This window comes from Hirundo rustica, chromosome 10 (genome assembly GCF_015227805.2).
Source record: "Hirundo rustica isolate bHirRus1 chromosome 10, bHirRus1.pri.v3, whole genome shotgun sequence".
In the NCBI taxonomy this organism is placed as follows: Eukaryota; Metazoa; Chordata; class Aves; order Passeriformes; family Hirundinidae; genus Hirundo; species Hirundo rustica.
Genome location: NC_053459.1, coordinates 21926068 through 21943307, shown reverse-complemented (window position 1 = coordinate 21943307; position 17240 = coordinate 21926068). Strand labels below are relative to the sequence as shown.

At 42.4% G+C, this 17240-nt stretch overlaps 2 protein-coding genes across 8 annotated transcripts in view; both read right to left on the bottom strand.

Moving 5' to 3' along the window:
- Positions 1–1874: 1874 nt before the first annotated feature.
- Positions 1875–10856, bottom strand: LRRC34 (leucine rich repeat containing 34). Of its 2 annotated transcripts, none has more exons than XM_040074595.2 (11): positions 10294–10856; positions 9842–9963; positions 8845–8966; positions 8631–8695; positions 7802–7885; positions 6677–6805; positions 5362–5457; positions 3823–3977; positions 3583–3738; positions 2403–2529; positions 1875–2155 (listed from the first exon to the last, which is right to left on the bottom strand). In XM_040074595.2, the coding sequence occupies exons 2-11, from the start codon at positions 9955–9957 to the stop codon at positions 1952–1954; spliced, it is 1254 nt and encodes a 417-aa protein (XP_039930529.1). In that variant the 5' UTR covers positions 9958–9963; positions 10294–10856; the 3' UTR covers positions 1875–1951. The 2 variants fall into 2 exon arrangements, with proteins under 2 accessions (XP_039930529.1, XP_039930530.1); XM_040074596.2 differs by having other exon boundaries at positions 9842–9960.
- Positions 10857–11024: 168 nt separating this feature from the next.
- LRRC31 (leucine rich repeat containing 31) overlaps positions 11025–17240 on the bottom strand; it is a 33814-nt gene continuing 27598 nt past the window's right edge. For all 6 annotated transcript variants that reach the window (XM_040074586.2, XM_040074592.2, XM_040074587.2 and 3 more), the window contains 2 exons: positions 16729–16896; positions 11025–15548 (listed from right to left, as the gene is read on the bottom strand). In XM_040074586.2, the coding sequence (XP_039930520.1) occupies positions 15229–15548; positions 16729–16896 (488 nt within the window). In that variant the 3' untranslated portion in view covers positions 11025–15228. The remainder of the gene's footprint in view (positions 15549–16728; positions 16897–17240) is intronic.

Here is a 17240-nt window from a genome sequence, read left to right as displayed (position 1 = left end):
AGGAATATCAAAGAAAGCTGTAACACATGAGCTGTTTTTATGGATATTGTCAGTAATGAAGAGGGCTTTATGGGCTGAACAAGTTGCTGTTAAACAAGGGTTCAGATAGAGTGCAAATACTTCAAACACATACACCAGCACTTTTAGATGCCATTTTACCTGATAGATTTTGACTGTGATATTGTTGCCATCTCTACCACATCATGAAAACCAAAATACTGCTGTTGGTAGAGTTGGGTACCTGATACCACCTCAGATTAACAAATGTCATTCATACAAGTAAATTAAGACTTAATTTGAGCAGTGAAATTAGACTGAACTTCATAATATCTGACAAGTGAAAGAAAGATACTTAGGAAAAATACTTGAGTCTTGTAGTGGTGTTTCTAGCAAGAAATTCTGTCCCCAGTGTGTCAGTACTGACACTATCAGAGTGTCATCTGCAATGGTCCAGAGTAGCAGCACTCAGAAAAGTACCAACACAGGCTTATCTAATTATTTCAATGTTAGAAATGCTCATAGTGTGCAGATTCTTCTCAAACCACCATGTTTGATATATCCCCAACTTTAGTTCTCATCGCTGCATCCTTCCTGTTGAGCAAGAGTTAAAATAGAAGCTCCTCTCTAGAGCTGGGTGTTCACAGGGTGATGTATGGACTTTGTGCTCAACAGGGCAACTGCAGGCTGGAAGGGCCCTGTGCAGGTGTGCAGAACAAACATACCTGCTCTGGGCTTAGCTCTAAGTCCTCTGAGGATACCAGGGGCTCTTGGAGCAAGAGCCTGAGTAATTTGTGTTTGGGGTGGTGGCAATGAAAAAAACAAACAACCAACCCAATAAACCAACCAAACAACAACAAACCTCCACCTACACCAGCTGTCACAACTGATCTGGTCATTTCAGCTGGGGAATAGGTGTCCAAATGTCTTCCTCCTCCTACACTACCACAGTGATAACACAGAGTCAGAACAGCAGCATTACACTGCTGCTTCCCGGCTATTTTGACTGAAATTACTTTCTTACATTTTCCCCCTCATTTGATCTTGTACATACAGTCACAGATCATTCTGGTACTTTATGCTAATATTTAACAGGGGCGGAGAATTGCATTAATGAAAGACCTCTGCTGTCCTGTTTGGTGACTTTTTCTGTTTAGGAGCATAAATTAAGTCACTACTGCAGGGATGAGCAGAGTGAATGGAAAAAGGAAACCAGCAGAGTGATTCCCAAACTTACACGAAGTCTGTCCGAACCATTAAACAATGTTACATGCATATGTTGTCTTACACGTGTAGGAATTACCACAGGGCTATAAAGATACAAATGTTTTTAGGCAGTTTTCATGAGCTGAGAAGAAATGATGGCACCAGATTTGGTGGTGGTTTCTATTTGTAGTATAAGAAACAAGTATGTGCTACAATTTAATCACAATTCCATGTATATCCCAGCAAAGTGGGTTCACTAGTTTTAAATTCCAGTATGGCTGTGGCTTAAGCATTAAGTTCACTTACCTTGGTTTTGAAAAAGTCACTATTGGCAGAAGATTAAAAGGATACAATTGCTAAGGAAAATGAAAGAGTACATTGAGAACAGTGCTAACAAATGGATTTACCCAAAGCTCCCAGCTTCAGCAGGAATCTGACTCGGTAGGATGAATGATCTGCTGCCCAGCAGCACTCCTGGGTGTTGCTTTTTGTCAGGGTGCTCTGCCTGGATGCAAACCTTTTCATAGTTACAGAATTCAAATAGATGGAACATATTTTAGCAACAAATGTTGAGGTCATTTGTTTGATATTTTCTCTCTGTTGCCATTTCAAGCAGGTGTAGATTCCTCCTAGACTCAAACCCCAAAAGGAACAACACGCAGCAAGTCTGGTACTGATACAATCTATTTTACTAGAAACCAGGTAGGGAAAGCTCAGGCTCAGGGGGTGCCCCGGGGCGCTGCCTCACTCACAAATACTCCGAGACAGGGACAATTTCCAGGCTGGCGTTGGCAGCGCTGGGGTCCACGGTGGCGGAGCGCGGAGCCCAGTAGCGGTGCTTGCCCAGCCCGTGGGACAGCTCTGCCAGGAAAACCTTCCCATCCACCTCGTAGGGAGCCACATCTGTGCAGCCCAGCTCCAGGCGGCCCATCTCGATCACCTCCCAGAATGCCTGCCATGAAGAAAACCGGGAATTTGACACGTGGACTTCCTTTGGACTGAGCACATGGCACTTAGTCCCTTCAGCGTGCTGATCTCCAGGGAGTCTCCTTCCAGCACCACCGTATTATAACCACATCAAAAACCCCAAATCTGTCTGGTGTCTTGTTCACTAACTGCTGTAGTCTTCCCAACAATGGAAAGAAACTAGAACAAACAAAGCCCAGCCTTCTCAGGCGAGTACAGAAGCAAACACTTACCACACAGGCGCTTCTATCAAATTTGTTCCCCCAGATGTAAATATGGGAAAGTGTCGTGTTGGATTGCATTGCATGTGCAAGAGCTACGAGTCCTTTGCCAGTTATATTGTTGCTCACAATGGACAACCTAGAAAACAGAAAATGTGTGCCAAACCATAGATTTCCCATCTCTTAGTTAAAAATAAAAAGTTAACTATGATTTAGTCTTATTATTATATGCATAATAAATATATAGAACTTTTTTTTATTTATAATGTAACTATTTATATGTACCAAAGGCAGTCCTACTCTAATATCCTTTTCAGGTGGCCAAAGGCAGTTGGCCTTTGGACTTACTCTATTTCTCAAAGCACTTTCCTGACTCTTGCAGCCAGGTTGTTCCCTACTGAGTTCTTCAGTGTCAGTGACTGCTGCACGGTGGCCAAGTCTCATCTCTAGTCTGCTTTGAAGCCCAAACCTTGGCATTTATCCAGGCTGAGCTTTGATCTTTGTGAAGTGGCAGTTATTTTTATATTAGCGAACCTGCAAGGCTGTGTGAGGCACCTCGCAGCCGCCACCTCCTCAGTCTGCTGCTTAAAACTAATGGCTTCAGGTAACACCTTTGATCAGCTTTTACATCCTGCCGGCGGGGGTTTAACGCGGCTGCAAAAGACACCCTGATGGAGAGATTACAGCTCTTCTGGGTTTGCCCGGAAGCGAACTTAAACAGATGATTTTCTTAAGTGTTGAAGATCAGAACCAGCAAATATAGTGCCTTATCCCAGCGTGGAATCTGACTATCTCAAAATTCTGAAGACCTACAGCTTTGTGCATCACAGGGACCTGCACTTCAAAGATGCAGAAAGAACGAGCAGATCAATTGCCTCACCCCTCACCCTGTTAGGGTGACTGTGAAAGCTGTGCGAGTTCTGAGCAGAGCTGGGGCTCACCTCCAGCACCCCAGGGTATCTCACGGGTCTTGGAGCATCTCGCATAGCAGCAGACACTCACCCTTAGTAAAGAAATCTCACCCAATCTCATGGGTTTTTTTCCCTAAGAAGGAAAAATTGTCTAAACCAGTTGGAACTTCCTGACTTTCCTATTCTGATCATCATGAAGACAGAGCTGAGATGCCATTTCAGCCCCTGCCAAGTCCAGGTTTCTCACCTGCAGTCTGTGGGGAAGCTGTGTGAGTACTTACACCCGCAGAGTCATGTTCCGCGTTGCCAAGGCCTCGCTCAGGTAAATGGCTCCCTCGTCTTCTATTCGGTTTGCATTAAGATCCAGAATCTTCAGGGTTTTGTTCCTTTTTAGTAGCTCTCCCAAAAATTTCACACCATCATAGGTTATGTTATTACTGAAAGAGAGATGCACATTTTAAGTTGTTTTTTTTAAGTTGCTAAGAAAATGAGTTTCTAATGTGCCACATTTAATCACTCACCAGCTGAGGTCAAGGTATCTCAGGCTGGAGTTTCTATAAAGGGCCTCACACAGTCGCTCTACACCAAAATTTTTCATTTCATGCTTGCCCAAGTGTAGTTCCACAAGAGAGGAATTACTCCTCAACATCCGAGCTATATGAACTGTGGTCTCTTCCTAGAAACATACACTCAATTTTATTAAGCTGGACTTTAGGATAAGATACAGTTGTGCCTCAGTAAAAGGGAGATATGCAATTAACCGCAAGATCTGGTCATCAGTGCTGTTCTATTTTGTATATTATATAAAAATAACACAAACCAACATCTTATGATAAAGCTAAAAATGAAAAAGAAAAAAATAGAAGAAAAACACTGTAGAGATATTTGCAGTTTCACAGTAATGTCTGCATCACTGCAAATATCAGTGAAGCATCAACATTTAATTATGTCTAATCAGTTTCCCTTCCTGTTATTGCTCTTAAAAAACTGAATGTTTGAGTCTGTCTTTGTTAAAATTTGAAAATATTTTGAATTTATGCTAATTATTTCATACAAGAATGAATTGGTCAAAGTTTTTACTTGGTCTTGGAGATCTTTTCCAGTCTTAAGGGTTCTGTTTATTGCATGCAAAAGAAACAGTACTTCTATGGGAAAAAATATGTTCTGCTACTCTAAGGCAAAGGAAGTTTGTTCAAAGTTGTCCTGTTTAGTTAAGAAAATAACTGAGTGAATACTGTGAGTCAAAAATAAAGGAAAAACCCAGAAGCCTCAGAAAACTATAGAGCTGAAGGTGGAAACAATGACAAATCACGTCTCTGACCAGGTCCTTACTGTTACCAATAGCAGTAGTTTAAACTGACTTACAAAGCTGGGGTTAGGCAGATCAAGCCCAGCCTTAGAAAATAAGCAACTGAAATATGTTCAAGCTGTAAAATTTACCTTTGGGAATTGAGGAAGATCTGGTTTTGATGACAGTTTGTTATCCTGCCATTAGGGGAACACTGATCCTGTTACAGACACCTGAGAAGTGCTGCCAGGCAGGTGATTCCACCTCTACCCAGCTCTGCAGCCAGGACCTGAGCAGCACCAGCCATGCACAGAGTGAGACAGCAAAACCACCCAGCCCAGAGAATGTGGGAATTGCTGCAGTGTCTTTCTTCTGTAGGCTCAGCTAAACAGCATCGTTTGTGCTCCCCCTCATTTCCTGCTACACAGCATGGCTCCCTCAGTTTGCTGAACAGCGCAGGAAACTCCATGTTCTAACAGCAGAAGGAACACTTGTTCACTTGTTTCTCCAATACCAGCCCCTCACCATTAGCCTATTATTTAACAAATGTACCAACAAAGAAATTGTTAAACATTTAACCTTCTAGTTAAACGGGGCAGTCGGTGACTCCACAAAACTCGACACAGAAAGAGAAGAATAATATTCCTGCAACCGTTTTCTCCAATTTGTAAGGAATTCCAGAGAGCTGTGTGGTTCAGATGTCCATAAATACATCAGTATTGAGTTGACCTATGCCCCTCTCTCTGAGCTGACTGCACAGTCACTCACATACCTGCTGGCCAGATAGCAAAGGACGATTTAGGTTTATGGCTTTGAGTGATTTGTTCTGAGTCAGGGCTATGGCTGTTGTTATCAGACACTGCAGGCCCTAGAAATGAAAATAAATAAACTCTTTAGAGAAACCTGTTCAGTGTAGAGATCAAGCTATCAAATTACAATTATTATTTCTGCCTTCATCTACTCTGCAGGGATGTGACTACAGCAGGCAACTGCTTACAGATTACACAACAGATTTTCTGATAATACCAATGCCAACTGCTTATGGAATAGCAGAGTGAAATTAGACTAAGCAGTACAAATTACTTGGCAACTCAGAAAATAAAAAGCAAGAATAATGGATCTCCAAATACTTGTCTGTTCAATTGATCCTGTATTTTGATTTCCCTGATTTATGAGACCAAATCAGCTTATATGTGTTCCCCTAACACTTATCCACCAGGTAAATTCATATCTAGTATGAATTGGGGAAATTTAGATTTTTTTTTAATAATCTTCTAATTTGGCTACTATTTTATATTTATGCTACTTTTAAGAAGGCTGGTCTGTAATCAAAGCCATCTCATTTTAAATCAACTCTATCAACTCCCTACCAAGCACACCCATACCAAGCTTTTGAATACATCCTACACTGCCTACATTTTCCTTGTCCATGTATTCATAACACCTTGACACTTTCTGAGAGGTGATTCCCAATTCTGGCTCAGAAGCAAATTCTGAATTTCCAGGAGACAAATGTAGTCTTTTAAAAGCAATCCACAACCTCACCAGTCTCCCTGTGCATTGTGTAAGAAGACTCAGTTCCCAGTGCTAGGAGAAATCACATTGTCCAAGAGTAAATTTGGTGCTTTTCTACTCAATTCAGCACTGCTGTGCTTATCTTTCATGGGTCAAGCTGAGAGGAGCAGCAGAGCTATTGGATGAGTGATTTTCAGGGGTTACAGCACTGCACACTTTAGAAGGGAAAGATTCTCCAGGGAATAAGAAGTCCATTCTTCAACATGAATTACACAGGACTTAGCTTAACAGAAAGGAACAGCAGAAAAAAACCTCAGAAAATGTGCAAGCCAAGCACCTGAATTCCTAGAGAGACACGGTGGCTCGAAAATCTCCCCAGTTCTGACTTCACAGGTGCTTTATGCAATGTGCTTTTCCAAGCACAAATTGCAATATTATATATTGTGTTACCTCTGGCTGTCACAAAATCAATGACAACAGATGGCATTTCCCCTAATTAAGCACTGCAGGAACCTTGTAATACCCTTGAAAGATTTATGTCTTATTGCTGATAATTTTACTGGGTTACTCACCACATCACAGTCTCCAAGATCCAACTTCTCTAACGTTGAGTTAATTTTTAGCATTGAAGCAAAGAACATCCCACCTTGGTCTCCTATTTTGTTTCCAGTCATTCTCAGGTGCACAAGACTTTGATTGCTCTATACAAAAATAATAATAATAAAAAAATATTCTTTTAAAATAGCCTGGAAAACAACACTGTCCTGTTTTGTTTTTCATGTGAATTTTGCTGGTTGTCACCCAGAGACAAAACAACCTTTCAGAAGAATTGTGTCTAAGTGATAACACTGGCTCAGCCTCCCCTCCCTGGCACCAAACAGGAGAGTCTGCAAGCAAAACTCCTGTATTTGAAAACTTTTGTTTCTCCCAAGTTCATGAATTTCATCACACTCATGAAAACAATCCAGACAAATATTTCTGCCGAAATTGGCATCTGAGATACAAATTGCATTAACACTGATTTAAATCTGGTAAGCCTTGTATGAGCCCAGCATTGTACATCTACTGCACAGCCTTCATGTTTTGGAGGCCTCTCAGATTTAGTAGAAATCAGTTCAGGGTTCAAAGACTGTGAAGGAGGAAGAAAGAGCTCACGTGAATCTCCTTTCACAAACACAACAAATCTTACACACAAGCCTCATTTCCTCGGGAAACCACATTAAAAATAACAAAGATGGGTTTATGGTGCTGCTGTAAGGCAAAGTTTTGAAAACATGTTTCAGACATCTTGAATCAAGACAAATATTGATGTCATAGTACAGGCAAATTTAATTTTTTTTTTTTTTTTGTGGAAAAATGGGAAAAGACTGATGGCATTATGTATCCTGTAGCATAGCATTTTTCACGCAGAAAAACCCAGCTGCAATAGCTGTGCTTTTTATAGACAATTACGTCTTTTTCTAGATAATTAAGTGTTAATGGCAGCACAGTGCAACTTTCTGTTGTGTGAAATCTGATTTCTGAAGTGTGCCTTGGGAAAGCAGGCAATCCCTGTGACACAGCAACATGCTGAATGGAGCACAGACAGAGGCCCCTTTCAGCCAGCCCTGATGTTGGCAGCACAGCCGGTACTGGTCATCAAAAGCAAAAATATCAAAGGAGATGCCATTGCCTAAATCTCCCAGGCAAATACTCACATGGAGTGCTCCTGCTATCAGCTCTGCCCCACTTGTGCCAATGTCATTGAACATCAGGTTCAGATATCGCAGAGTGGAGTTTTCCTTGGGAACAAACAAAGCAGGAAGCAGTCAGAGGGGGTTTTTTTTTCAAAAACACAGCTTTAATTTCCAAAAAGGAGATACACATCCAAAACTCTTCCCTTTGCAGCATTTCAGGCAGTTCACGAGTTGGAGAATAGTTAAAGAATTAAATTAAATTATGTCAGGTGATGAGGGCAAGGCATAAAACCTGTCATGGAGCCTCAGGAACCACCCAGGAGCCCTGTGCATGAGGCAGTGTCAAGCTCAGATGCACAAATTCAGGCATTTTGTGAACCTAACAGTGCCCCTCAAATTCTAGGAACACAGGCACAGGGTGACAACTCACTATTTTCCACCTGTATCTCAGGGCTTACAATGACAAAAAGGCTGCATTAAAATTCCTTATGTTTAGACCTACAAAAAGGCTAACAGAGATTATAAAATAGCTGAAACAAAGGCCCTGGCACACTTGACACAAATACTACCCCCTTTGTTGAATTGAGCTGTGAGCCTAAAAGCCTCATAGATCATTCCATCATTCATTTCTCAGGACACCACAGCCAAATATCCAAAGGCCTTCTACTAGAAATTAAAAATCTCCACAGAGAATATAATCTGAAGTTCTAATAGGATGGATTGGGATGCGTTAGTCAAAGTGATTGGAATTTTGCCAAACCAGGTCATTCTTGTCCCCAGTACACCACATATAAATATTACTACAGACAAATAAATTACAAGTTGCTGAAAGATAAATATCTCTTGGCACCTGGAGGAATATTGCTATGGTCTGTGCTCCAGCATCAGTCAATAAATTATAGGCAAGATCCAAACCTGAAAAAGATGAAGAATAAAGAATGCATATCTACATTGAACTGATCTCTTAATGAAAAGAAACAAAGATGAACTAAGGCTGAAATCCAGACTGATCATGTTTTCTTGTATTAGCACAGCAATATCAAACACATAGGGAAAAACCTTACCTGTGACATAGGCAGCTTGGTCTACAACAGAGACAAGAACTCCAAGATCATCATCTGTAACTCTTGGCACAGGCACCAGATGATTATTTCCAGCTAATTTTAATGTGATTCCTTTTGTACTTCTGCAGCAACATAAAAATGCAAGCACATGGGGAGAAGTAAAATGATAGAGAGAAATTCATTTTCTCTCCAGATCAGAGGTGTGCCCGTGCCTGCCCTCACTGGAGCTCTTGCACAGGATTATCTGCTGCCACTCCTTTGGTAACACCATGACAGATGATGTGATGCAAGCAGTACCTCAGCACTGCCCTTTCTGCAGGCACTGCTCAGCTGCAGGGCCATGAAAGCAGGAATAACCAAGATGAGGGGAAGGCAGATGGAAATCAAGATTATCTCAGAGGCTACCTCATCTTCTTTATAATTGCTCTCTTTCCTTTATTTACGTTATCCTGCCCTCAGGATCAAAACCTAATGCAAAGTATTTCATTTTCTCAGTTTTTTTCCCCCCCAAAGGACAATTAACTTTGATCCCAGCACCATCCATGAGAAGAAGCAGTACCCAAACCCTTAATGAGAGAATTTGGGTGGTTAATAGCTTGCCAGGATTCAGAGACAGCTCAGGGAAGCATGACCAGCTGGAAGGTAACTGGATGCAGTTGAGGCTTTTGAAACAGGAGTGAGACACAAAGAAGGGAGTTAGGATGACTAAACACTGGGTTTGGCTTCTTGAGGGGACAGAAAGGCACCGTCTTGTACATTTTTCACTTTTTTTTTGATTTCACTGCTTGTAAAGCTGCCCAGAAAGGATAAATAGCTACAAATTTCTGCCAAGATGATGTCAAGATGAGTCAAACCAGAACTTCAGCAGTAAATGTTAAATTTGATTTGTGTTTAAGCCTGAAACTGCACGAACTTTCTCGTTTTTCAATTCCTCATCCTGCTACCCCGTTTAAGGCCTTCAGAAGCATCTGGAACACCCCATTTGTTATTTCCTTACATTTCATCGTTTTTATCAGCTTCTTGAAGCACACGAGCAATGAAGGGGTTTTCAGGCTGGCTCAGATCTTGACAGGACTGCACATAACACAGGTGAAGATCTGGAAGAACCGACATGACCTGCTGGAAAACGAAACCAAGTGTTATTGCATCGTTTTGGCAGCCTAGTAACCAGGAGGGATCTGCATAACAATACAAATGGGCTCGGTCTGGAAAGGGTTACAGCTCGTCGTTTGGAGTAACAGGTACAGGAAAAGCATGAGGAGAACGGTGGGTGTGTTTTTGATGCGCTGTAGCTGGTTACAGCACCGTGCTAATAACTCCAAGGCGGGCCATTCACTTCAGAGTTGAACTGGATTGCTCTTGTGGGTCCCTTCCAGCTCAGCATATTCTGTAATAAACTCAGAGATAAGAGAAGCGATCCCTGTGGCAGTTGGGCCCCGCAGGCCTTACCTGAGCGATAACCACCTCTCTCCTGTCCCCAGCTCAGCCTGCGCTGACCGGCCCGCGGTGAGTTCGGTAACCGGGCTGCTCCGCGCTCGGTAACGGAGGAGGCTGGCCCGGAGCCCGTTCCCGGGGAGGCTGGCCCGGAGCCCGTTCCCGGGGAGGCTGGCCCGGAGCCCGCAGGGATTGCCAGGAGCCCCCCGGTGTCCCCGGGGCGGGGCTGAGCCCCCGGTGCTGCCCAGACCCGGAGGACACGGCAGGGCAGGGCAGGTTCCTCACCGCACCCCAGAGCACAGAGTGGGTCTCCGAGGAGCCTTTGCAAAACTGTCCATGGTTACACGGATCAGCTGCTCCTTCAGAGATTCCCGTGCTGCCCCTTTCCAGCAAATATATCCTTCTGCTGATTTCACCACTGCTCTCCTTGGCAGGAGCGGGTGGGTTGCATTTTCCTGCACTGCAGGCAGCACGGTCAGCAGCTGTCTGTGCCGGGGCTGTCTCGTAATCTCCTGCACAAACTTCTCCCAGGTTTGAAGAATCTCCCTGACACGAGGGCGCTCGGACTGTCTGGACAGCCTGGAGGAGATCCCACAGCAGCTCTGCTGCTGACCTTCCCTTTCCCGTGCTAACGTGAGCAACAGCACGTTACACACTGCACCTGCATCCTCCACCAGGATAATCAGTGTCAGGATGCTAGATCTCAGTGAAAAAGTTTGATGCCATTCCTAAAGGAATGTGCGCTATGAAAAATGTATTTGTTCTTTTGTTGTAATTTTTATTTTATTGATACCCTTTTGCACGATCCAAGTTCTCCATTACAACCAGTGAGAAGGGACATTCTTCTGGTCCACACCCGAGCCTGGGTTCCTCATTATTCTGGGCATCTCAGTATTCAGGCAGGGAGAAAACAGCAAGAACGTGGAAACACTGACCTTTGTGTCGGATCATAAAGATGGAATCCTGACTGGAGGAACTGCTGCAGTTTTTCACATCTTTGGGGTTTTTTTGGTTTTTTTTTCCTGTATACTGGAAAATAAGAGTCGCATTTGCACAGAATCAATCTGTCACAAAGTGAGCAAAGGGCAATTTAAAAAAGGATGTGATATTGTTAATGTCTTTAACTCCATGAACATTTGCTGTTTATTTGATAATGAACAATTATGCACCCCTGGGCAATGCTAAGTGCAAGAGTATTCATAGACATCCTCATTTTAGGGCTCAGAACACACTTTCCTTTTTATATAATGCAATGCTTTTTTTCCAATAATTTTTTGATTCCACTGGCAGTTTTTTTCTTGAAGGTTATATTTACAGAAGTAGTAATTTATGCAGAATACTCACTTTCAGATTTCATTAATTTAAATTGCTCTCCCCTGCTCTGTGCATACAAAGGAAATGAAGAAGCAGACTAATCTTTCTGCTAAGAAATAAAATTAAACCCATAAGAAATCTTTCCAGCACAGGAAACAACACAGATGTCTTTGCCAAAATTTCCTCCATGCTGTGAGGTATAATGTGACATTAATGAGCAGAATATTCTGTGTTCATCTATCAACAGTAATGCAGCTCCACAGAATTTTCTTAGGAGATTTCTTTCCTAAAAACAAAATCCCAAAGATTACTATTTAATTGACATAATATATCTTTTTAATGACTGTGTCTAGATACCTGTGGAGGTGAAGGAACTGAAAATTTTAAATGACTTAGACTTTCTGAAAATAAATTCAATATCTTTCCAAAGGAGATCTTTCTCCTGGAGTTATTAGAAAGATTATAGCTGAGGCAAGATAAAGGAATTAAATGTCTGCCAGAAGACATAAGCAAATTGCAGGCAGGAGCAATAGAAGGGGTAAGATCTTGTTCTGCTGCAACATGGAAATTCCATGGACTTCAGCTGCTCCCAAATGCAGGAGTGAAGGGATTCTTAATCTCTTTAGGTACATGGTACAGCATCAGGCCAGAACTGTCAGAACAGGAATAATATCAAAGCTCAGCCTTTAAAACTCTTGTTGTTTCTCAGTGTTTAGTAATGATCCCAACAATATCACAGTTTATAAACCTTACTTATGCTCTTACCTCCAGAAATGATCAGTACCTTGTTTGGAAATATGGAATAGGATTCCAGACAGGCAGAACACACACTTCTGGCAGGACCTGCATTACCATCCTGTCTTACATAGGTGTAAAAAGCTGTTTGAAACTATCTCCATGCTCTTGCAAAACTGTTCACTGATGCTTTGACAATCTGCAGTTACAGCACTTTGAATGACTGCAAGCTGTCACTTCCTTGGTGGTACTGCTCACGTCTGAGATGGCTTGGTGACAGTTTGGGGTGTGTCTGTGTGTGACAGGCTTATTTGAAAGCACTGTGTCTGCAGAATGCAATTTCCACCATGATTCTGGTCCCGACACATCGTAACACCTTCCTTATTAAAAAGAACCGTTACAAACCTAATATTGCTATAATTCTTGCATGCCAAATTTATGTGCAACCATGTCTTTCCTCAGCACTTGACAGGCAGACAACTGTTTCTCCTAGACACATGATGTCCTTGTCTAGTTTTTATTCTGTATTGCCCTTAAGCCCCCGAGTTTCATTTGCAGAGTACCTAGGGCATCGAGCTGGACTGGGGCCAGCCACTGTGCAGGGACAAAATGCAGAGTGGGTGGGAGCAGAAGCCTTGGTTTACTTTAACTGGCTGGTCAGAACTGCAGTCCTGCCCTCCCTCCCCTTGCCTCAGGGAAGGTGATGCATCCTGAGGGAGTTGATAAGGGCAGGGTCTCTGAGACCAGCTCTTCCCAGAGTTCCATCTCCAGGCAGTGCTCCCTGAATCTGCATCCAGGGTATGGAACTCATTTCTGTTTGGCTCTTGATTGATACTGGAATCTCATTAATATGCTCATTGGCAGGAGTGAGCTGGGACTGCAGCAAAGTGGGACAGCTCTGTTCTGATTTTCCATTTCAGTGGGTAACTGAGGCTGTTTTGATTATTTGGAAATGTCTAATGAATTTTTTTTCACCCTAAGCGAAGGTAAAGTAGAACAGAGAGAAGGATGAATCAGAAACAGACAAGGGGAAAATCACTGGAAGAGAGATTTCTGTGCAGATTGGCAGATTGACAAGATATTTAGTAGAGGTAATAAAAGGAACAAAAGATTTTTAGTAGCACAATTGGCATGACAGAATAATAAGAGAGCAAAAGACTGAGCAGGAGGATCAGAAGCAGGGGAGAGTTTGCCAGCATCCAGTCTGTCCTGTGCTCTGGAGATAAGAATGAGGAACCCAACTATGAAAGAACAAGAAACCCAAACATTGAAGTTGATTTAAGTCAGGAAGATTTCAACAGAAAGTGGACATTAAAGGTAAACTGGAGAGAGAGGTTCAAGTGGGAAAGGATTAATTCAGAGAAACTCTCATGGAACAGATAAAAAAATCAACCTCCCAGCTGGATCAAAGGTGGATTTGAGGAGAAAAGTCACATGAAGACAAGTGATAAAGAGAATAGGTTGGTGTGATGCTGTTAAACAGACATGATGGTGTTTCCTCATTAGAACAACAGTCCTGGCTTAAGTCACTGCTTGAAAATCTTTCTTGTTATCCCTAAATGAGGCAGGGACTCTTTGCTTTATTTCAGAGGTTTAGGATCCCACACAGCAATTCCCTGCTGCTCCTGACCAAGAGACTCCAGTTCAAGTCACATTTCTCTGAGCTGGGGGAGCCAAGTACACTTTTCAAGTGTAACTGAAAGTGGAACCAGGAAGTCCAGGGTGACTCTTACACAAAATCATGGATTAAATGATCAATAGATATCAGCACAGCAGGGTCAGCTGCTGGTTATAGCCCTGAACAGGCAAAAGCTGATGCTGGAAGGGTTGCATGGACTGAAAGCTGAATATTGATCAGCATCTGCAGGGGAGAACATACTGGGGGGGAAAGCTAAGAAACAAGTTAGGAAAGTGCCACTGAATAATCCTGTTGTGCCTCTCCTCCAGGAGACTGCTGCAGTGTGTAGAGATGCTCAGAGCTAATTGAGCAGTACTTTATCCCTCAAGCTGCCCCAGGATTTCTCTAAGACTCCTCACTCAGTGGGCAGATCTAATACCTTTACTTCCTAAAATACCTTACCAATGAATAATCCCACTGCAGTCCTGGAGCTCACGTGTGGGTTAACATGCTCCATGACACAAGTGACTGTGCCAGAATTTGGCACTTATTGATTGCTCTGTATCCAAAATTCTTGTTAAAGTAGCAGGACACTTCTCTGATTTAATGTACCATAGATTTTTACTTGCCCCTGAGACTAGCAAAGAGACTAATTAAGTGTTTCTTACCTTGATTTTATGCTGATTCTCTACACAGGAATCATCTACGCTATGAGATGGCTACACTATGTGATGGCATCAAGGGCCAGAGCAGAGGCAGACCAGCTCCTTCTGTATTCTCCTTCCTGGACTAATCTATAATGTTGAGTTGTTGGGATTAATGCCAAATCTCTGAGTTATGATTTAACTAATTCACAGAGAGACAAAAGTTTGGAGGGAGAAGAAACTAAAATTTAAAACATGGAGGTTTCAAGAATTTTCACATTAGAGGTATTTTCTGAGGCCACATTCACACTGCCCACCCACCTGCACTAACACAAATCCCAGCCCTTCCCTCCATGCCAAACCTGCAGTGTGTCCCTCTGACCCCAGCACTGCTCTGTGGGCAGTGGCCTTGGCAGTATTCACAAAATGAAGATTAACTAGTGTAAGCATGGCCCAGAGAATCTGAAAGAATGCTGTTAAATTGAATGATCTGTGGTGCAGAAGGCCAAATAACAGCTTTCTCTAATTGTGAATATATTTCAAGAGATTATTAAAAACGGCAGTCTTCTAAGTCGGAGACACATAGTTCTTAGTTCCTGTGCTGCTCCCAAAAGGCCTTCCAGACACCTCCAACCTTCATCAACAGTCAAAACGAATGTTTCTTTTGTTGTCTTGATTGAAGCCTTCCACTTGCTTCCTCTGGGACTCTGAAAGGGCCCATCTTTGCATGCCCAGCTCTGCCAAGGCTGGCAGCTGTGTCAGTGCTGCCAACAGCTCCCCGAACCATGGCCCGCAGTCCCGGCAGGACGATGGTCGGAGGCTCACATCCAGCTCTGAGAGTTCCTTGAAGGCACCCAAACCTTGGCAGAAAACAGCCCAGCCTTCATCAGAGATGTTGTTATTATAGCTCAAATCCAGCTTCTGCAACCTGGCTAAATGGCCATTTTGCCTCAGGGATGCTGCAAGAGATGTCAGACACAAACACAACTAATAAATTCTGGTAACTGCTTTAAAAACTTCTCAGAAAAGAGAACGGTGTTTTAATACCTCATTTCAGCAGTCAAAGAGAAAGATTTAACTCCTCAGCAACGTAAACCCACTTGCTGCTGATCTCAGAAAGACAGTTTTATAACAGCAGAAGGAGTTTCAAACACTCAAAGCACAGGCAGTTCAAAAGGAACAAAGTATTGAGTTAAAAGTGTGTGGCAACCCGAAAACCTTGGAGTTGGCTGGAAGGAGGTTACATCAAGTGCCGATTGTAAGAGGCAGACAGGCTTTACAAGGAGATTTAGAAAGAGGAAAGCAAAACAAGGTGAGGCTGCATGACTGACTACAACAGCCACCTCTCACTGTTATATATACCCACCAAATATACCCAAAAGGGGTCCTCAGCATATGATTGGCAAAAGAGACACCTATCAAGGGTGATGGTTTTTAAAGTCAAAAGTATTCGGGCTTCACCTCACCAGATTTCACATTGCAGGGCCTTAAAATTGTCACAGAGATATTGCCAGTGTCAGATACTGAAACCCCTGAGTCAGGCCCACAGAATCACAAGGATGAGTATAAAATTAACAAGCTTTTAAAAAGATCCTAAAATTTATTCCTTTATCAGATTTCCATTTTATAGCACTTCTTGGCAGCTTCTAAGAGGTAGGTGAAAACATTTCTGGTTCAATTCTCCCCCCGTAGTCTGACTCCAGAAACCCCCCTAATGGACTGGGAGTTGGTAGTGCCTGTATTCCTGGCTGAAGGCACAGATATTTTCTCTAAAGTACTGAGCTGTAAAACAGCATCCAAGCAAAATAAAATTCCTCAGAGGCAACTTTAAATATTTGATATTAAAACCAGATGCAAACCCTACATTTTCTAAATGATGCAATTTTAATTTTTTTTTTATTATTAATAAATAAATTGCTTAAAGATTCTTTGCATTTTAGCCTTTTCAGCTTTTCCATTGGGCATATCCAGGACACACAGAAAAATGAAAGCCCTTTGTGGGAGAAATACTCCCATATTTTCCATGTTTTCATTTGATTTATGCAAAAAACCTGCTCAGCCCATGGAACAAGCCCCTTCTGAATTGTGGTCTAAATGCCCTGGTTCCTTGAGTGCTAGTAAATACCATGTTATACTCACTTAGAAGTGCCAAATCTTCAGCCACCAGGTTACAGCTGCTCAGTCTCAACACTTGAATCTCCGTTGCAAGCTTTAGTGCTCCCAAAAGCAGCTTTAGGTTCCCACCAACGCACTTATTCCAAGAAAGGTCTAATATCTCCAGTTCAGGAAGGTGAAGGGCAGCCTCAGCTGAAAAGATTAAGACCAGCAACTTCTGCTTACTAAGAGAAAACAACATGCCCTCAACAGACACCTCACCTGCAATTCACCCCTAAGTATGATCCTACCAGCCTGATTGCCTGTGCTTAGAATGAATTCCTTAATCCCAATAAAAGTCAGACAAAAGAGAATAAGAAGGCTCTGCTTATAGAATCTATCAGGACTCTATGGAGAGGGTTTTTTGTCTTTCTGTTCACATTATTGCCTCGGCCTTGTCACACTGAATTAATTTAATTTAACAGCTTGCTTTGAAACCATTTTATATCAATTTAAGACAGCAATTTTTTTGCTGTGAACTCACTATTTAAGGTGAG

What these genes read in the sequence shown, in the direction of transcription:
- LRRC34 (XM_040074595.2), bottom strand. Translation starts at nt 9,957, where the DNA reads ATGTCGGTTCTTCCAGATCTTCACCTGTGTTATGTGCAGTCCTGTCAA. An exon ending in TGATAGCAGGAGCACTCCAT is followed by an intron (nt 6,806 to 7,801) that starts GTGAGTATTTGC and finishes ATTTTTGTATAG; the next exon opens with AGCAATCAAAGTCTTGTGCA. An exon ending in ATCTTGGAGACTGTGATGTG is followed by an intron (nt 5,458 to 6,676) that starts GTGAGTAACCCA and finishes TTTCATTTCTAG; the next exon opens with GGCCTGCAGTGTCTGATAAC.